The 22,033-nt window shown below is 44.6% G+C and overlaps 1 protein-coding gene across 1 annotated transcript; it reads left to right on the top strand.

Annotated features, from left to right (window-relative positions):
- The first annotated feature begins 928 nt into the window (after positions 1-928).
- On the top strand, positions 929-13,617 carry irs2b (insulin receptor substrate 2b). Its single transcript, XM_040005272.1, has 2 exons — positions 929-4,598; positions 11,178-13,617. Exons 1-2 carry the CDS (start codon positions 1,292-1,294, stop codon positions 11,180-11,182), a joined length of 3,312 nt encoding a protein of 1,103 aa, XP_039861206.1. The 5' UTR covers positions 929-1,291; the 3' UTR covers positions 11,183-13,617.
- The last annotated feature ends 8,416 nt before the right edge of the window (positions 13,618-22,033 follow it).

Below are 22,033 nucleotides of genomic sequence, written 5' to 3'. Positions count from 1 at the left end.
CATTGAGATCAGGAGAATTTTTTGCGTCATCATGACTGCTGTGTTATATGACCATATATGGGGTACTTTTAGTTTCGTGTACAAGGAGTACTTTTAAGATTTTGTACGCTATAACCTCCTATCGCCTTAGATATTTTGGGCATATGTTCACCCCAGAATAACTGTTTTCACACCGCCACGCTCTGTTTCTGAATGGGTTAAGACAAACACAGAGATGAAGCAGTAAAAAACCCACCAAAAAACAAACAAAAAAAATTGTAACTGAGCAGCTCTGGCAAACATGAATAAATCAGCAAGCGACCGCATTATGCAATAAAACACACTGCATTCTGTGCGCTCTTGTCATTTCTTGTACTAGTTATTCCGCGCGAACAATTATGTGCTTTCGCTTAAGAGTAAAAAAGGGGAAGAGGACGGGGGAGAATATCCCGCTTACACTGTGAATGCAGGCTTTTCTGGCTGAACGGCTCATGGGGAATATTAAATTCATGTGCCAGAGCTGCAGAGTCGACCAGGTGATGCTTGTTTACCAGTTGGAGAACACTGGAACGACTCCCTCTAGAGTTTAAATATGGTCAAAGTGTAGTGAGAGAAAAAACAAACACCCATGGTAAGAAAATTTCCGACAGTGAAACAATACCTGTAAATTATACGTGTATAAAACCAGTTACGCGTCATATATTCGGTCTGTGCATATAACTGATCTATACTCAGGTTATATTTTTCATAATCCACCCCGTAACGCCTTAAATGACGCAAATGATGGTTTTCTGAATCGGGGACATCTCGTTTGAGTAGTTGGGACCGGGCTATATCCTGCTAAAAAAAAACGTACACTGAAGCCAAACGATGGATCATAGGAATAGGGATGCTATAAATAAAGCTACAGTCCTAACTGACTACACGCAAATGAGTCGGAAGAGGGCAGTGATAGTAGGAGGGCTCTCTCGCTCTCACTCTCTTTCCTTTCTCACTCCAGCATTCATCCCTTTTCCACCAATAAACCCAATGAGCTGAGTGCGCACCGCCCACTGTTGGTGAGTGCGTATTTTTTTCGTCTCCTTTCCCTTCTTTTTTTTAAAACCGGAGCTGAATGTGTAGATCGTCACATGTTGTTTCACCCTCTTCGGCCCGGACACCAGCAGACATGTGTTATTTATCGCTCGGCTGTGGGAGAAGACGAATTAACGTGAAACCGGCTCTGGAAGTAGAGGATTAAAAGAAAGCGAGTCGTTTCTTTTACAACTAAAGGGAACGGAAGCATTGTGTCTGATAAGAGGAGGACGCGAGAATGGCGAGTCCGCCGAACACCGGTGATCAGTCGTTATTGGCCAGTAACGCAAACAGCGGCATCAAGAAATGCGGATATCTGAAAAAGCAGAAACACGGACATAAGCGCTTTTTTGTTCTAAAGGAGCCGAGCGAAGGTTTCCCTGCCCGGTTGGAATACTACGAGAGCGAGAAGAAATGGAAAAACAAATCGGCCCCGAAGAGAGTCATCCCTCTGGACTGCTGTCTCAATATCAGCAAGAGAGCGGACGCAAAATACAAATATCTTATTGCTCTTTATACCAAGGATGAGTATTTTGCTTTGGCGACGGAAAACGAGCAGGAACAGGAGAGCTGGTACCGGGTGCTGACGGATTTAATGGCAGAGGGGAAAGTATATGACGGCTCGGCGTCTAACTCTGCGTCCTCGCTGGTTGGCTACGACGAGTCGAGCTACGGTGTAATAACGCCGGTGACCGCCGCCTACAAGGAGGTATGGCAAGTAAATCTAAAATCTAAAGGTCTCGGACAGAGCCGAAATTTAACAGGGGTGTACAGGCTGTGTCTCTCCAGCCGGACTATCAGCTTCGTTAAGCTTAACTCTGATGTTGCCTCAGTCACCTTGCAGCTGATGAATATCCGGAGGTGCGGCCACTCTGACAGCTTTTTCTTCATAGAGGTTGGCCGATCTGCATCCACGGGTCCGGGGGAGCTGTGGATGCAGGCGGATGACTCTGTGGTGGCTCAAAACATTCACGAAACTATCTTGGAGGCCATGAAAGCCATGAAGGAGCTGTCGGAATTCCGCCCGCGCAGCAAAAGCCAGTCCTCTGGTACAAACCCCATCTCTGTACCCTCGCGGAGGCACCTGAATAATCTACCCCCGAGGCAGACCGGGCTTCCCCGGCGGTCGCGTACTGACAGCATGGCTGCGACCTCTCCTGTGAGCAAATGCTCCTCGTGTCGATTACGCACTGCGAGCGAGGGCGACGGCACCATGGCACGCACTATGTCAGTCACCGGGAGCCCCCTTAGTCCAGGGGTCCACAGGACCCTGCTGAGCAGATCTCATACCATTACTGCACGCCCTTCTCTGACGTTTGAATCTTCCACCCTCCAGCATAGTAAGTCCATGTCTATGCCTCTGTCTCCTTCTCCACCTGTGACCACTGCTTGTCCAGGCCATGCATCTTCCTGCCAAGACAGCGGTGCCCCTCGCCCTTCTAGCTGCAGTGCATCCTTCTCAGGCTCTCCCAGTGATGCTGGCTTTATATCATGTGAGGAATTTGGCTCTAGCCCTGCGGAGGCACGAGACCTCAGGTTACCGCTTACTCTCCGCAGCAACACTCCAGAGTCCCTCAAAGCAGACACCCCCCCATCCCGGGATGGCAGTGAGCTTGATGGCTACATGGTAATGGAGCGTCAGAATCAGAATGGTTACCGGTGGTTACCAGAATTTGACAAGGTGTATCGAAAGCGCACATACTCCCTCACCACCCCCCGTCAACCGAGGGGTCCCCCCCAAGTATCTTCAGCCTCCCTGGATGAGTATACGCTTATGAGGGCAACATACACCAGTGGAAGTCAGTCTTCTCGCAGGTGTCACACCGCGTCTCCTAAAGGGATAAGTCTGGAGGATTACAGAGATGTTCAGATTGCTTCAAATGGCCACCAAGGCGACAGTGGCTATATGCCCATGATGCCTGGTGTGGCTCCTCTCACACCCGGGTCTAAGGATGACCCCTACATGCCCATGAGCCCTATGTGTGTATCTGCTCCAAAGCAAATCATCAACCCTTGTACAAAACCCTCCTTAATGGGGCTGGCCCCGCGCATACACTCCCCCGGGGGTGTTTCTCTGGAGGACAGTGGGTACATGCCCATGTGGTGTGCAACCAAGATGTCAGTGGACAGCAACGATGGGAAGCTCGCCAATGGAGAATACCTGAATATGTCTCCTGTTGACACACAGGTGTCTTTTACACCCCCAGATTATATTCTCAGTCCTACAGGAGATCCCAGCCTCCATCCAAGCCACAGGCAGCCTTATTCTTGCAGTTCTCTACCAAGATCACTTAAAGGACATTTGCAGCGCAGTGGGTCCACTGACACAGATCAGTATGTGGTGATGAGTTTACAGAGACAACGGATAGAAGAGGAATCCAACTACTGTCCTATCTCTTCAGGAAACTCTGCAACCAATGGCACTGTGGCAAGACCAGCCACTCCATCTTCTACTCCATCTCCTCTCAGAGTGGCTTGGATAGATGGAGGTCTGGTACACCGGAGTAGAGTCTGTCGGCCTACCCGTTTGGCTTTGGAATCCCTCAAAACACTACCATGCATGAGTGAGCACCCTCTTCCTTCAGAGCCACGCAGCCCCGGAGAATACATTAACATAGACTTTAGCAGTGTTAACCACAACACAACCACAGAGTCAAAGAGCCCTGAGTCCTCTGTAACCGCAGAGACGGGATCCCGGTCACTCTCAGGCTATGCTAATATTGATGTCAGCTCCACGGTTCAGCAGGGATCACACCAAACTAACTGTACAGACACAGCTGAACTGTTGACATGCCATAGTCTAGTTACCACTCAGCAGGAAACACAGGGAGTTGAAGAGGAGGAGGTGGAGGAAGATAAAAGTACAGAGGGACAGGAAAAGGAGAGGGGTGTTCCACAGCAAGGAAGCCTTAAGTGTCAGCCTGGTCCAGTCAGTGACGACTACACTGAGATGACCTTTAGTCCTTCTGACCCTTTACCTGCTCTATGCACAACTCCCCGCCCGACCAGCCCTACTGCTTGTGTCCAGAGACTCAGCCTTGAGAGCAGCATAGTAGATGTGGTGCCCCCTGTGCCCGTGGACTCTTTTCTCAAGGGAGGTCCTTCATTATCTGTTACAGTTGTAGATCCACACAGGGGGGCCAAAGTTATCCGGGCTGACCCTCACGGACGTCGTCGTCACAGTTCTGAGACCTTCTCTTCCACAACCACTGTCACACCCGTGTGCCCATCCTTTGCCAACGACACTAAACGGCACAGCTCTGCCTCTGTGGAGAACGTATCTCGCACAGTTCGTAGCTCTGAAGGACTCGGTGAGGAGTACAGCAGTCCCATGTGCAGGGAAACGTCAGCTGGCTATCAAAATGGACTTAACTACATTGCCTTAAACTTGATGGAGGGAAACCTTGGGGGATGCCGGTTAGGGGGCTGTGATGAACTCCTGAGATTCAAGACAGCTTGTGGCTGCAAGGGGGGGCTGAATGGTTTCAACTCTAGCCCCTATGCCAGCCTGGGATTTAAGGAGACTACTGCTGCTGCTGTGAAAGGTGAGCATTGTCACACATGTCCCACACACTCATTCATTCAGTGCATTTTCATTCATGAAGGGAGTGGCGTCAGGGTTGGAGTAGGATAGAGATCCGCCTCAGGGCAACTGTGTACTCTGCAGAGATAGGCCACACGTAATGTTGTTTGCAACACTTCTGGGCTCGTTTTCAGTCCCAAAGTTGATGATAATTACCTCTAGAGAACAAAAACAGCCTCAGTGGTTTGTCTGCAGGAGCGTCTGTGTGTCTGCCCCTTGTTGTCAGTTTGTCCTTTCCACTGCGAGTTAAAAAGCTGACACTTTATTTTTCTTGAAAGCTCTTTTGTGGCCATATAATCATGACTGACCATCACTGCAATATCCGAGATAACAGCCTACAGATTTATGTAATCCGGTGTAGTAAACTACAGTAGCTTAGAGAAGCAAACTAGTTGTCAAGATTGCTATTGGGTGTAGGCTGTAATGTTTAGACAGGATTAGTCACCTACTTGTCACACCCAGGACACGCTGACAAATCTCGAGGCTGTGATGTTGATCCTGTTTTTAAAACTGCTTTTATTTTCTCTCAAATAAAAGCCCTGAATGAAAGCGGTGGGGCATGCTGAATAACAAATGCATTCTGTGGAACATGTTGCCTCCTTGTCTTCCTCCCCTCCACACATCCCAGAGGATGCAAACTCCCCTTTATTAAAATGTAATCTTTCTGCATCATTGCATTTTTTTTGAAACGGTTTTATTTTAAAAACTTATGGTTATCTGCCTTCACGTTTGCTGTTCCGTTTATGTGAATGGTCTGTCCTGGTTTCCTCTGAGTGACGCAGTTTTGCACCGCGTCAGTGTTTCAAAAAAACATCTGATCTGATTCAGTGACGCATGCAGCGCTACACATGATGCCTCTATGGAAGCTGCTCGAAGGCGGCAAAGAGCACTCGCTATTGGTAAATCTGAAACGGTGTGTTACACAGACCTCAGAGAACAAAACGAATAAGCAGCAAAATCCCTGAGACTCGAAGGGGAAGAGTTGTTATCAAAATATTACCTTTCGCCTCATTTTCTTTCCTCTTTCCGCTGCATCAGGGGCTTTTCATCCATCTGTAAATGCCAGGGATTATTTACACGGATGGATGACATGGCAGGGACATGTCAGAAGTTGCTGTTGTTTCTAAAGAAAATACAAAGTGTTAAGATCATAGTGACTCAGGAGTCAGTGTTCCTGATGGTGAAATACAAGAGTTTAATTGCTGTTTGCAGTTTCACAACTAAGTTGTCTCTTTGTCTCAGCTGGCTCCCCTGCTGTGAGAGCGCAGCCAGTGTGGAGCTCGGTGCAAGTCATCGGGTTCCCCAGAAAAACAAGTGAGTCAGTTGTTTATCAATTGTCAGGTACTGGGTTTCAGGACTGGAATGTGGGCAGTGTGCAAAGGTTGCTGGGAGAGGTGAACGCTCACTTGTTTTTCTAACCTGCTGGGATGAAATCGGGAGGGGAGGGGTTCTTTTTTTCCACTATGAGCAACTTCACAAATCGTCAAATGAGCTGGTGGTTTTTTTGTTTGTTTCTTTTTCTTTCTTTTTTACACAGGAGACTTGTCTGAACACATGTGACTCGTGTGCACCTGAGGCACGCACAGGTATCCGTGAGAATTCGCTGTGATCTGTACGTTTATGTTCCAGGAATTTTTTTTTTTTTTTTAACCCGTGGTGCAAGGCTAGAAGAGCAGGGGTGGAGGAAGGAGGGAGGTGAAAGAACAATGGTGATGGATGGTTGACTTGTTTTGTTTTTCATGTATAACAAAATGGACTATTGAGCTGCTGGCAGAAGGCAGAGAGTGGGTGAGAAGGAAGAATGGAAGAAAAATGCTGAATGACAGAAAGATCAGTGCCATCCCAACAAGCAGCCGCTGGCCTTTGCTTTGGTAACTTTAGTACATGTGGCTACAACAGCGAGGAAAGTTGTTGATACTCGCATCCAAATACATAGCATTCCGATACGAGAGGAAAAATAGGGCCCGTCTGTTTACTACAAGATGGCAGGCTATACCACATTCTCACCTTATCACTGAGTGAACCATAGTTTGCATTCCCGGTTGTATATCACGCTGTCACAGGTAGATTACGAAATCACCTGTCCTCATTTGGCACTGTGGTGTGAAGGGGAAGCTGAGCGGAGGGAGAGCGTTATAAAAATGCTTGACTTTCTGTATGAAAATCCTAAAGTATGGCTCAGTTGAGTTTGTGTATTTTAAGCGTTAGAGAGGGAGCGAGAGAGAGAGAATGGGGTGGTAGTGGCGCAGTGTGGTGCGTGGCTTTCAGTGCAAGCTTTGGACTAGTGTCAGCTTCTTGAACTTTGGGCTAGTTTTTGTGAGTGGGGGATGTTACCACTGGAGCATTACCACTAATCTAAAGAAAAAGAGAGGCACGTGCACTCCTTTTACAGCTTTTTTTTTTTATTTTTGGCTCGTCCTCATATCTACTTTTAGAGTATCTACACTGCCACTTATCATATCACTATAAAAGCCTCTTTATTATCTGCCTGCCGTCTTCTTTTCCTTAACCTGTCCTCATTTATCGAGTGCTCGTCTCTCTGAATGTAAGCAGTCTTGCATGAATGCAGACAGCAGAGAAAGATTCACGCTTTCCATTTGTGGGCCCAGACCCCCCTGCAACCCCCCGAAATACAGACACACACATTTTGACTTTGTGTGCCTCTCCCATGTGCGTACACACACACACAGGCATCAGCAGATGGTGGAGGGGTTGGGTGTGGGTGTGGGGTCAGGGGGTTTGCACCTGCCTCGCCAAGCAGTGCTCACTGGTTATCTGGCCCTTCAGAGGAGAGTGACAATACGCTAATGACTGGCCGCCATCTGCTACGACAGCTACGGGAGAAGGTTGTGGGCGTGGCCAAGCACTCTCAAGGAGCTACCAACCCCCCCCACCTCATCCAATGCATCCCTCCCCCAACCCAAATCCCTTCTTCCTCTCTTCAAGCATTGTTTTTCTTTTCAGTAATCATGTGACACCCCACGCCACACACCTTCTCCATATTGGGGCGTTCACAGGCCTTTTGTTTTTCTTGTTGTTTTGCGACCTCAGTGGGCCGTGTCTGATTGCTGAAGGCCATAAAGGATTACCTAACAATGCACTAAAAAAATTAGCTAATCATGTCTGAGTAGAGCAGCTGACAAGACACTTTACTTCTCTTGCTGCTCGGGAGAAATCCATTACATAAATACTGCATTTTTTTACGACTTTTATGGCTTTTTTTTGTTAATTCCAGTGCATTTAAAAGATGTCATGTGTGGCTCTGGGAAACAGTGGTGACTGTTTTCACTATGAGAAAGAAGAGTTAGTCATAAAAATAATAAACAGTTATAGCCTTAGGACTATGTTATGTTTATGAGCTGGTGGAAAAGTATGACATCTTCATGTCTGACATTTTTTTGTTGTTGTTGATAAAATTAATTGTGAATCATCATAAACATAAAGAATTTCCTGTAGAAAGTGCACAGAGAATACCTTTACTCGGGTTTTTGGCTCCACGCAGCATTTTGAGGAACCCACAGTCTCTGTCCTCACCTGTCCTGTACACCCCTCCCATCTCCTCCCCACGCACATACGCACACAGACACACATGCACAGTGCTCCAGGCTGTCTGATACATAACTCTTTGAGCAAACTAGGGCGGGATGTTCTAGCGCTAGATGAAAACAAAGTTAACCTCCCGTATCCTCAGTTTAGCTTGGAGGTAAGAAGGATTACATTCACGTCAGGATTAAGCATTGTTTAGTAGCTTGTTTTTTTTTTTTTTTTTAGCTTTTTGTTTTTAAATGCAGAGGAAGAGACAGATCCTCTGTGACTGTGAGTGGACAAAGCACATTAAGTGAGTTTAGTCTTGGCTGCTAGCTAATTATACCTTTTTTTTTTCCCCTGTCATAAGCAGACCGGCTACTCATGAACTCTTTCCCAACTTTCTGACCTCCCCCCTTGGTTTGTTAATGCTCCTCTGTAGAGCTGATAGTCGTACCGTTAGTTTCGTTATATTCAGTGGCTTAATTATATAAGCTTTATTTTCTGGTGCTTTTATAACGGAGTAGTTGAGATAATTCACAAACACGCAGTTTCATATTCTCACAATTATTATTATTATTATTATTATTATTATTATTATTATTATTTTATTCGAGCTAACCGTAAACTGAATGGTTTTGCATTTTTGACTTACTAAGCAAAACATCCAAATGTGTCAGCGGAGCTTAGGGAAACTGATTTGCTTTGGTGGTTTTTTTTCCCCTCCACCTTTTTTTGTAGACCAAATGATTTACTGAGGAACTAATTGCCGGATTAATCAATAATCCACGTGAACTGCTGCAAGTGGATAATGTGACATGATGAGGAATGCCAAAGCTCTGTATGCAATAGTGAGTCAGCTGGATTGCAGAGTTGTAGAGCATTGTTATACTTTTTTTGTTGTTGTTTAGCTGGTCAGACAAAGGTGTGGGAGGTCAGAGGTGAAGTCAGTCAGTCAGTGTTTGTTCACTGAAGATTAGAGAGGAGGTAGCGGGGCAGGAATGTAAACAGAGCAGATCTGAGCTTGCTGATCTCTCCTTGTTTGTCTGTAGGTTCGTTTCCAGTCTACCCCACAATAAAAGCAAAAACAACAGTTTGCAGTCCACTTCCTTTCTCTTGAATGTTGCTCAGAGTTGCAGTTTGGAGTAGTTCCCTTTAAAGCCTGTTCATTTATCTCATTGACAACATCAAGCTACTCAAGTCTGTGGTGGTTACAGACAGAGTAACTTGTTTACTCTGACTCTGAAGCTCTAGAGAGGAGGCTGCTAATACATGCCTGTGTGTATGTGTGTGTGTCTTATTCCTGAATGGAGCATAGCTAAATTTAGCCTGTGAGAACTAAATAAATAATGAACAGAGCCCAAGTCTATGTGTGTGTGTGTGTGTGTGCGTGCGTGTATGTGCTTGTGTGTGTGTGTGTGGGTTGGGACAGGGGGCACAGACAAGAGTTGTTGGGAGGGGCGGAGGAGGAATGTGTGTCTGTGCTCCAAAAAGAGGAGGGGTAGAAGCCATTGGGTTCATTCCCCCATTAGACCTCTGTCCTCTTCTCTCAATAACATCCCCCTCCCCAAATCTTCCTGCCCACCCACGCTTTCTTCACTCAGATTCTATTTAAACCGCATGTTTCGAACAGAAAATGTGTGTATGCGCAGTCCCTATATGCACTTGCAAGATTGTCCACAAACAAGGAAGTGTGTTTATGTTCATGGCTACACCTGGTTGCTAATCTGAGCTGTTAGTGATTCAACACTCCTTCCCGGCAGATCTCAGTCATTCTCACCTATGTGCCTGCCTATACAGGCCGTTGACTGGCCCAGCCCCTCCAGAAACAGACACACACACACACTTGACTGTTATGGTCCATCGGTCCCATGACCTCACTGCATTCCCGTTCCTCTCTGTCAGGTTGATTCTGTTACTGTGTTTTTTCCACCCCGTCCCAACACGGCCTTTCTGCTGTATTCTGCCTCTGACACCCGTGGCGATAAAGACACAGAGCTCGCTCAGCACCAGGTAGCCTCAAGAGTGAAATCATCTCCTCTGTTATTCAAATGAACTCAGTGGTTCCACGGTTTTGCATCACAGACGTCCCCGAGCAGCAGTAAAGGTGCCCTGGCATTTCCAGTTTAGTTTTTTTTTTTTTTTTAAAGCTTTTGATTGGACATCAGGATCAGCATCAATTTACATTTATAGCCAGTATGTATAGGGGAAAAAAGCCCAGAACAGACGTGTGCCTGTTTGCGGTGAGAATAGCTGAGGAGGGGGGCTGCAAGGGCTGAATGAAAGGTTTGTTTTAGAGAGTGACGATCACATCCAGCTTTGTGAAAACGGCTCTTGTTCACGACTGGGGAAGAGGGAGAGGAGACAGCAAATGAGGGAAGAAATGCAGCCACAGACCGTGTGTGTGTGTCTCTGCGTGTGTGTGCGGGTCACCCAGCCAAGACTTCCGCTCCCATTTGATAGCTCTGCATGCAAATGAAACCTCACAAACATGTACACAGGGGCAAGGGTCAGTGCAGCTTTCCACTGGGAGAAAAGCAACACTCTCAAAGACTCTGGGTTCATGGTATTTGAAAGTACATGGCTGCGGTATGTGTGGGAGCAATTAAGAATACCTGTTTGTTAGTGTGTGGGAGTGTTGTTGGCGTGACGTTTGCCATCACTGGCCTGTTTCAGCTGCACAGTGCTAAATGCCACTCTGCTTTTTTTTTTTTTTCCCCTGCTGTAAAAGCACCTGCCACTTGAGTGTCTACCAGCTGAGGAATACACACACAGACACACATACTCATACACGAAAGCAGGCCTCTTGAAGAGCACTCATTCCTTACTTGGTAGCAGAGTGACCTTCCCCTCCCCTCGATTGTTCTGTCCTACATAATAAATGATGCAAACTGTATGTACACGCTTAGATTAAGTTTCTGGGGGGAATATTGACTTTTTTACTTATATTTCATTTCATTTCTATAAATTACATGATAAGAAACTAACTCTTTTCTTCTTCTTCTTCTTCTTTCAGAATGAAGGCTGATGGGTCTTCCCAACTTGCCTCCCCCCCCCCCCCACCCCTTCCTCCTCTTCTTCTTCCTGTGAATGTAGGATATCACTTCAGCCAGATGCCGAGGTCGCCAGAGCGACAGCTGGACCTTGCGCTGTAGCCCATGTCCTTTGACCCTTCTGCCGCCTCTGGGGGTTACGGGGACAGCCATCGCCATGGAAACACGGACATTTGACCCTCCCTCCTTTTTTGTGGCACCTAAACATTCTGGTGCCATTGCTGCTGTAGTGCTAGATTTAAACAAACAAACAGAAAACTAAAAACCGACTTTTAATTCTAAGCATAGTTAGGTAACTATGTGTCTAGGTACGTCAGCCTGCAGTATATTATGTTCATCGCTGGTATTGTTATTATCAATTATACAATTTCAACTGGCTTTCTAATGGCTTCAACCAGTAGTTGCCAGACATTCACACCTGAAAACCTGTGAACCAAACTTGGAGAGCATGCGTGCGCAAACATGCACGCAAAACCCTTCATGCATACAGATGACATGTATTTATTTATTTATCGTGTATGTGTGTATGCATTCATTGAAATGTGTGAGAATTTGTAAACAGATTGTACTGCAAAAAGAGACGGCATTTATGAACATATTTAAAATCAAAGGTAACATTTGCTAAAAAAAAAATAAACCCTACCTCAGCACCAAGTTACACAGTAGAATTCTATATATATATAAAATATTTATTTTCAAAGGTGAATGTTTTTTAAAAAGTCACCGATCCAAAGCCTTACTCCAGCCATCAGCCCCCACCTGATGGATTTTCTTTTCTTTTTTTTTTAGGTTGGACCTCTAAACACGCAGTATATCAAAGATTTAACTGATCATCACAGAGACTGAATGTTCATTAGAGCCGAATGAGAGCCGACCTCTCTGAGATTAAGTTCCCTCTCTCCCCACATTTATGACTAGATTATGTATTAGAAATCCAGAGTAATATATTTATTATTGTACCTTTAAATGGAGGTATTCATACACACTAAAATAATACTTGGAGGATGTTGGAGAAATAGGTGACGTTGCATTGCAAATGCATGCAGCTGTGACAAATGTAACTGCAGCATGAGCCAGGTCCACCTGGACCTGATCATGTGATCTGTGGCCTGTCTGAGTAAGAGTCTCAGCACCTTTTAAACACTACACCAACTCACCCGCCGTTCACCTAAAATATCCTGCACACCTGTCAGGACAAGGGACTGAAACGTGAATGTTTGAAGTTATTTATACAGAGCAACTGGACAGCCCAGTGTCTCACATTTTCTCACCTGATGCCTCATTGTGGAGCTCTGTCACACCACGCCAGGCAGCACTGAGCAATGTGGTACATGCAGGACTGCAGGACTGAGTCTAACTGGCTGTTCAAAAAGCCACTCGATAGCTTGAATCCATGGCCTCCACTGCATGGTCTTGCATTTACAAACTTGTCTAGATTGTAACACAGGACACACTGAATGTAGTACATGCTGTGTTCCGAGACTGGGGGCGCGCAACCCGACAAACACAACAACAGCAACAGTGAAACATGCAGAGGTACCGAATGGGAACTACAACACAGACACAAGCCGAAAAAACGAAAGAAACCAGGGGAAGTATCTTATTATTTATCTGAACTCACAGGTACTTAACCTTTGCCTATATACTGTAAATAGCGCAGCGTTACATCGAAAACGTGTAAGCAAATCCTGAGAAACTTCGAGTGTTAAGTTAAATAACTTATGTTATTTTTAATGTACATAGTTAAATATTTGAGTGGACTTTCTGATACAACAGAAGCACTAATTAAGTTATAACGCTAACCAGTATGGTTTGGTTTTGATTTTTGATTTTTTTTTAAAAACTGATTTGGGATGGTCTTGTAAAGTGGATGCCACTATGACGACATTTTCTAATGCTGTAATTCTAAAAAACAAAAACAAGAAAAAAAAAGATTTTAAAGAAATCAATAATACTTGACATAATTAATTCTTGATACTTAGGTACACCACAAATGGCTTATATGCAATATTTACACTTTTAAAAAGAAATTAGTTTACAAGGACGAACCAAATGTATAAATACTGTTAATAATGTTTGTTAAACCTTAATTCAAATTTTTGCTGTTTGTACATTTTTTTTCCTTCAATTTTGAAACGGAAACTTTTTCCCGCTTGTTTTTGCTAATCGAGCCTGTTGGTGTTTTGAGCAGTGTTTTTTGCATTTGGATAATGTTTCCAGTTTTTAATTCAGCATCAAGGTTGCGATATGGGCAATGGCTTACTCTGCTGTGGCTTTTCATTGTAAATATTTCATATCATGCACATTGTGATACTACTAAATGATAATTTAAACTTAGTTCATTGCTTTAGACTGTGTTGATTCTTTATAGACACATGCAATAAATAATATTTAAGAAAGCTATTTCTCTCTGCTGCTGTTCTCTTTCACACCCTGCACGAATAAGCGCTTGTCGGCGAGGATGTTTCCTGCCGGTTTTACAGGAAAAGCTCATTATAAATGAGAAAAGTGAAGAGTGGATACTGTATATCTCACTTGTCTTTCACTTCTCCCCTTGTGTTCTCTGAGTGTGTGTAAATCCTTGCTTCTTATTGAGAAAGACTGCGTCAGAAACCGGGTGTAGGCCTAATCTGGTGTTGCCTCCAGCATTAGCATTGTTATTGTTTTTCTATGCTTGCCTCCCAGTCCCCACCCCCAGCTATGGTAATTAGACCAGCATGTTGAAACAGCCCCCCTGTAACTGGGAGGGGATAAATGACACAGTAGTAAAAGAAAGATTTCTCACCCTCAGCCATATCCTATCGGATTATACATTCTCAAAGATTTGCTAATTAAATGGGTAATTAATGCTGAGAAATAGGTCTGATTGTCTACTGTGACGAGTCGTGTGTCTGGAAGGGAAGGGGTAGTTGTTTGTGCAGTTGTAGGGATATGACATGTTTGCAGAGCAAGTCATAAAGCTCAAAAGAAGGGGTGGGTTACAGAGAAATGCACAGGTAGACCGAGAGAGGCAGAAACAGAATGATAGCCTGAAGGTAGATCGCTCGTCCCAACAGCATAAGCAGAGGCTACAAGGCTAATGAGAGCAAAATTGTAGAGACCAAAGTGTGACATACACTATTCCCTGTAAACCAAATCTCATCCATCACCGAAGTGCTCATTGCTCCTGTTCTCCCTCTTGCTTGACTTGCTCCTAACGTTTAATTAAAGACTGTACTTTATCTCATTAAATAGTAAAGAAGGGATAAAGCGTAAAGCTGCAGGCCAATTGTCCCTCCCTTTCTCCTCTGTTCTTTGCTGTCACAAGAGTCATGTTGTCACTTGAGAGAAGGAGAGGGGAAATAAAAACAGTCCGGCTTTTATTACTGTGTGCTGAAAACGCTGTACACGGAAGAAAGCCTCTCAGCAATACAGGAAACTGGCACGTGCATCCAAGATAAAGATGCAAATCACAGTTACAGTAAGATAATGCAAAGTCAATGAACTTGTTTGTGAATATCATCTGCATACTTGCCCTGTGGGTGCATGTGAATATGCATTCGTATCAGCTGGGTTTGAGGCAGCATGTTTGTTCAACAATCAATAGGTCCATATGAGTAACATAAAATATCCAGTTACCCCAGGGAGTCATCAGGCTTATGGGCAGGGACCTGCAGCCGCTCCACAGGAAATGGCTCGCTTCCGGAAAGCTGTCCGGGACACCACCGCTGCATTAGTGGTCGTGTGTGGGTGATTTTAAAAGCTTGCACAGTTTGTGGATATTTGTGGATGTGTCCCCCACAACGGTCAGGCTTTAATTGGTTCATGTGACCATCTTTGGCCAACATGCAACATATTTTCATGTCAACATAGACAAAAAAAAGAACAAAAATACAGTCACAATGTTACCTAACTAGAAGTGAAATCTATGCAAAACAGAAGCATGTCACATTGCAGATGCTGCAATAAATTCAGTGTCACTAGCATGGCACATGTATTCACGCGTGACACGTGTTGACTGCGTGTCATATTAGTGATTCGTGTTTAATAACATGTGTAGTGATCTGTTACAGACCGTATCAAGGTATGTCAGACGAAAACAAGGAATACCTAGTGCTATAATGCAAACCTGTTCACTCATTTACTAAGGTTGGATTAGCCAGTGTACGCTGCATCATTAATGATAAACATGCAGATGACTAATTGGTTTGTAGGCACGGAACATTACAACAGTCACATTTATGCAATTTCATCTAAATAAATGTTTTGACATTGTTTTTTGTACCTTTCTCTGTTTTTTAAAGCTCCAAATCAGCTGTTTGTTGTTGTTACCATGTTTTAAACTGACCTTTCCAAAGGGAACACTGGTGTGCACTGTTAGATATTTAAGATTTGTAATATTTTCTCAACCCAAACTTTTAAATACGAATCTCTCTTCTGTAATTATCACTGAACTATTTGGATTTAATCAGTCTTTGTCAAGGCTCCCTGTAGATGCAGTCAGGTGCTGCATGGATTCATCCATATTCAACATCCTGGATGTTTCCCACAGATATAATAAGAAGGAATATGCACGTCTGCATTCAGCAATATTTTTTTACCATATTTGTATATTGTGTGGAAGATAATAGATGACAGGCTCACAAGAGAGACAGAGTTCATACTTCGAGCTACGGCGCTCCCGTTTTACACTTGTGAGTGTTTAACTGTACGCTTGGAGCCCTGGAACACATTAACACAGTCGAGTCATCCTCTCTGTGTTTTCTGCCAGCAAACCTGCAGTAAACAAGGGATTGCTTCCTCTTTCGAGTGTAATGTGAGAATGTAGAAGCGGTTTCTTCCCATCCACTTTATTTACCGTCACACAAACCGCTAGAATTGCCATCCTTTGGTTTTTCTTGCCAACTAGTCAAACTGCAGTTTGCATCAGTGACATAAATAAGACATTTTTGAGAAGTTTGGAATTCTTCAGTTATATTCACAAAGATGTTTTCAGTTGAGTTGAATCAGTTCATCTTAACAGTTGATGCCAAATTTGAAGAAACGATATCGGCTTCTTTAGAATAAAGAGGACCATTAAACAACCTGAAAAACAACAAGTAGCTCCAGCCAACACTTTGAGCATAAAAACAAATGTATACTGTAGAGAATTTGTGTCAGACTTCATATAAACATATAATCAGTATTTGAGACTTTGCAAAACCAGAAAAGTCTCCATTAAGACAGTCCAAGTGTAGAAGGAGAGGGTATAGTGCTGCTAGAAAGTGGGAGTTATTTGTGAATTAGTTAACCCATAATGTTGTTTGGTTCATTCAGAATAATTTCTTTCTCAAAATTACAGGAATTTAATGAAGTTCTGTACCTGATAACTTAAAGAGAACTTTCCAAGAGGTTCCCAGACTGTGATACACATAATAAATGAGTCAGTACGGAAGCACCAGTTGAGTTTGACCCAGCATGTTTTGTATAGGACTGTGTGTGTGTGTGTGTGTGTGACAGAAGGGGGTTTGCCTGTTGCTTACTCTTCATCTATTACTGTGTGTCTGTGTTTGTAACTATATGCATGTGTGCTTGGTCAGCTTGTTCACTAGAAATTCCCAGCTGTTTTCCAGGTAATGTTCTCACGCTTCTTTTGCATCTCCTGTTTCTCACACTGGCTGCTTTGACTATAATCCCTTCCTACAAGCACACATGCACGCATGCACGCACGTCCGCATGCATGCACACACACATGGCCCTGCCTTTTTAACTGGCCACCAGGTGAACAACAACAACCCACCTCACACACTCAAACAAACTCACACCCCTTCCTGCCTCTGATGATAGAGAAGAAGCCACAACCAAAATGGGATGGGAGCGGGGGAATGAGCACACAAACAAACAAACACACGCATGCAAACACACACACACACACAATGGGGGGAGCAAAATGTGAAGCGGGTGAAAAAAGGAAGAGGCAGATGGGAAAGGTGGAAAGACAAAGACTGGGACAGAGGAGAACGTGCGGGAACCAACAGGATGAGCTCATGCCCTCTCCTGGCACTGCACACTTGGTGTGACTCATACCAAGCAGGTGTGTCTGCATGTGTGTTTACATCTGCCGATCAGCTCAGGGTGTGTCCTCACATTATCGTGCCGGTGAACATGTTTTTTCAAGCACAGGTAGAGCTATTCATTACATGAGTGTTTCAGCGGGTTGACTTGTTTATCGTCACTCCGCCTGCATAATCAAAGTGACAATGAGGATAAAGAATGGCTTTTAAAATAGTTTGTCTTTTTCCCCAGAACACAAATTTAGAAAAACAGCAGACCAACAGAGGGTATGATGTAAGGATTACCAGTTTAGAAACCCCTGACTACTATGTACTCCCTTGAAAGTAACCGCATCCTCCCCGAGAGCAGCAGTATGAGAGAGTTTTTTTTTTTGGAGTGGGCCCCTGCTAAAAGTCTCCTGTTCCCCTCCCTGCTTTTGCCTCAAAGTGATGGATGTGGTTGGTGGAGACAGCACACAACCTGCAGACAGCCGCCAGCTCCTTAGAAGGAAACTCCATCTGCGTCCGTGGTTGCTGAGTGTCAGCAAGCAGCACGTATACATATGCGTTGAGAGAAAGTTTGATAACGGCACAAGAATCCAAAGTCTGCTGTTCATGAAGTGAGTAAATTTGCTGCTCAGATTCATCCCATGGGAAAATGAAAAAGTAATTGTACGACTCTTCGCGGATCACCAGCACCGATGTGTTGAAACCCCAAGTCACGTATACGGTGAAAAACAGTGTACACAGTCACGGACTTCAGCGCATCTCTCAGCACAAGATCAACCATGATGAAATTCCTGTTGGCTAACACTGTGATAATTCCATGTTTTACACACCTCGATAGCACTAATTTATTTAACATCAATATGAAAAATGCATGTTTTCTATTGTATTATAATGGTACAACAGAAAAAGAAGCAAACAAAAGGGTGCACACACCACTGCTAAACCTTCTCATGTGCAAAATGGGATGTTTCTCTTTGATGTTCAAAACACTGAAAAAGGTGTACATGCTAAAGTAACTGCAACAAACCTTCTGTATAAATTCTTGTAAAAAGCTACTTCAGGACTGACAGGACGACCGGAAATAGAGATTAACTTAACTTTTTCTAACATTTCCTGTAGATAATCTGGACCATTGTTCTCGCTTTTTCGGCATAACCTGTAAATAAAATGACCACTAATGTTTCACGTCCTCCATCTACAGTTTTCTTTATCTCTGATGATATTCTGAATTCTCCGGGTTCGTGTCTTATCTCACCCGGTCTCGGCATGACGCACAGAGCTGAGCAAGGTCATACAATTTCTATGCCACGCTGAGATAATGTCCTTGAATAGGAAAATCTCAGAATAACTCCATGCTCTTGCTGAATGTTTCTATATTTGAGAGCAATGAATGGACAGCAACAGAGATAGAACACGAGCGAGAACCGAAGGACATTAAATGCGTTCATGTGTCGATTTATACGTTTTTGACTCCTCTGGTCAAAGAGAAGTATTGAGCATGTGCTGGCCCTTATGCAAGGTCACTGGTGAGTATGTGACAAAATCTTCTACAAAAACATGAATATCAAACCAGCAGTAAACACAGTAGGTAAGTTGATACAGAAAGCAGAGCTTGTGGCGTGTTAGAGGAGATGTGAGGGGGATGGGATTCTCATTTGGGAATTACCTCATTACTATATGAATGATGTAGGCTGGTAGTGGTGAGGGTAAGATAAATAATTAGCGAAACACACAAGTTAACACAAAAAAGGCTTCTTGTTTTTTGGATTGAAGTGAGAAAAGAGCAAAATTGTTTATAAACCAGAGGGAAGGATTCGTTTTCTCACTGACAAAGGCATTTTGTTATTTCACAGTAACGAAATGGCTCTACAAAAGCTGTTTCCTTGTTTGGCTTCTCCTGTGTCGGTGTAACGAAAGCTGCGTTCCATCAGTGAAATCGCACGACAGGTTTACAGAGTGCTCCACAGACACTGTCTGGAAGTGGGCCATCGGTTTCCTTCAATCACCCCAATGTGTAATGCCGCGAAGCTGACAGCAGTCTGTAGCAGAATGATACCCCCTCCTGAGCTCTAATAAACAAACACAGTGCCTCCCCGGACTCCCCCAGGTGGTCTCAGTCAACACTCTGAATGGAGCATCTCTCAGTGAAGGATCAAAAGAAAGACCATGTGCCCATCACTCATCTTATCCCCCCCACCTCATCCTCCCAGCTATCCTCTCATTCTTTTCAAGTCTCTCCCTTTCATTGATCCACCTTATTTTCGTTTAGCCTCTGTCTCATCCATCTTGGGTGTTCCTGCCTTTCTCTAAGTTCCAGACGGGCTGTGGGGCTGTAGCTGTCATCCCTCACCTGGCTTTCCCCGCTGGGACTCATGGCTCCCTGAGCATCCTGGTAAAAGACAAACCCATAACACATAGAAACATCTTTTTGTAACTTCTCCTTTGTCTTGAGCTCTCTAGCATGCACTTTTGTTTAGATAAACTAAACACCGGATCTACTTCAATTTATTGGGCTGATGGAACTGGAGTTGGATCTACCAACTCCGGAAGACAATCAAAGCAGCCAAACGTGAGTACAGGGACAGGGTGGAGCAACAGTTTGACAACCCTCGGAGTATGTGGCAGGGACTAAACACGATCACAGACTTTAGAGGGAAAACCAGCACACCACAGACCACGGCCTTTCTGTGTGAGGATCTAAACGTATTCTACGCTAGATTCGACACAGCAAACACCATGAGACCGGACAGTGTGCGCACCGCGGATGACGTCAGTGCGCACACTGTGTCTGAGGAGGATGTGCGGAAGTGCTTCAGGAAGGTGAACGCATGCAAAGCTACTGGTCCGGACGGGATTCCCGGCCACGTCCTCAAGTCATGCGCGGCTCAGCTGGCTGGAGTGTTCACACACATCTTCAACCTTTCCCTCTCTCTGTCTGTAGTCCCAGCCTGCTTCAAAATGGCCACCATCGTCCCTGTACCCAAATCCTCCACCATCTCTTCATTGAACGACTGGCGACCTGTAGCCCTGACCCCCATCGTAAGCAAATGCTTCGAGAAGCTGGTCAGGGACTTCATCTGCTCTGCACTACCCGACTCACTGGACCCTCTACAGTTCGCATACCGCCACAACAGGTCCACTGATGATGCCATAGCCCTGACACTACACACTGCCCTGTCACACCTGGAGAAGAGAGACACGTATGTGAGAATGCTGTTTGTAGATTACAGCTCAGCATTCAATACCATCGTTCCCTCGAAGCTGGACAGGAAACTGCAGGATCTAGGACTGAGCAGCTCCCTCTGCAGCTGGATCCTTAGCTTCCTGTCTGACAGACGCCAAGTGGTCAGACTGGGCAGCATCACCTCATCCCCCATCACACTGAACACTGGTGCTCCACAGGGGTGTGTACTGAGCCCTCTCCTATACTCACTCTACACCTACGACTGCACAGCCACTAACAACTCCAACATCATTGTGAAGTTTGCGGACGACACTACAGTGGTGGGTCTTATCACCAACGGTGATGAGACGGCTTACAGGGAGGAGGTCAGCGCCCTGACCCACTGGTGTCAAGACAACCATCTCACCCTCAACGTCGCAAAGACAAAGGAGTTGATAGTGGACTTCCGGAGGTGCAGAGAAGTACACACCCCCATCACCATCAACGGCGCTGCTGTGGAGAGAGTGAGCAGCTTCCGGTTCCTTGGTGTACATCTGGCTGAGGATCTTACGTGGTCAGTACACACAAACAAAACAGTGAAGAAGGCGCAGCAGCGCCTCTTCTTTCTCAGGAGACTGAAAAGATTCGGCATGAGCCCCCGCATCCTCAGGACCTTCTATCACTGTGCCATTGAGAGCATCCTCACTGGATGCATCACCACCTGGTATGGCAACAGCACCGCCTACAACTGCAAAGCTCTCCAGCGAGTAGTGCGGTGCTCTGAACGGATAATTGGAGGTGAGCTTCCCTCCCTCCAAGACATCTACAGGAAGTGCTGCCTGAGGAAAGCGGGGAGGATCATCAAGGACTCCAGTCACCCCAGCCATAAACTGTTCAGACTACTTCCATCAGGAAGGAGGTTCTGCAGCATCCGGTCCCGTACCAGCAGACTGAGAGACAGCTTCTTCCACCAGGCCATCAGACTGCTGAACACGTCATAGACACCTCAGCTTCACTACTGGAACTTTAACATTATGCACTCCATACTGTACAGTAATGCCACTGTTTTGCACATGTCTCAACTCTGTATATTTTTATATATTTTATTTATTGTTTACTCTATTTAATTTGTAAAATATGTGTACACACACACACACACACACACACACACACACACACGTAGAAAAATATTTAGTATACACATCCAGAAATGCATATACTATTATATATTGTACATATATTTATTAGTTTCAGATGTAGCCATTCTTGTATTTTGCTTGTTTACATTATTGTATTTTGCACAACTCTGTTGCTTGTGAAGCTCGCACACAAGAATTTCACTCACATGTACTGTACCAATGTACCTGCACATGTGATGTGACAATAAAAGTGATTTGATTTGATTTGATTTGATTTTTAAATTTAGGGTCCCAGATAAAGGATCCCCACATAGCAGTTACACCTGCTAAACATTTATCATCCCACCTCTACACTCAGGGTTAACATTATTTCAAATACAGCTATACTGGTGCTTTACTTCATAAAGAAAAACCATAGTATGTAACACATGGATGAACTTCTGTGTGATCGCACCAAAGCAGAGTCAAAACACAGTCTATCACAATCTCAGAAGAAA

The sequence above is a fragment of the Simochromis diagramma genome, unplaced genomic scaffold (assembly GCF_900408965.1).
Source record: "Simochromis diagramma unplaced genomic scaffold, fSimDia1.1 OVJJ01000501.1, whole genome shotgun sequence".
NCBI lineage: Eukaryota > Metazoa > Chordata > Actinopteri > Cichliformes > Cichlidae > Simochromis > Simochromis diagramma.
Note: the sequence above shows the minus strand (reverse complement) of the source record. Positions and strands in the feature narration are given on the sequence as shown.

Bases quoted from the DNA above. Each gene is read 5' to 3' on its own strand.
- irs2b (XM_040005272.1), top strand. From the start codon at position 1,292: ATGGCGAGTCCGCCGAACACCGGTGATCAGTCGTTATTGGCCAGTAAC.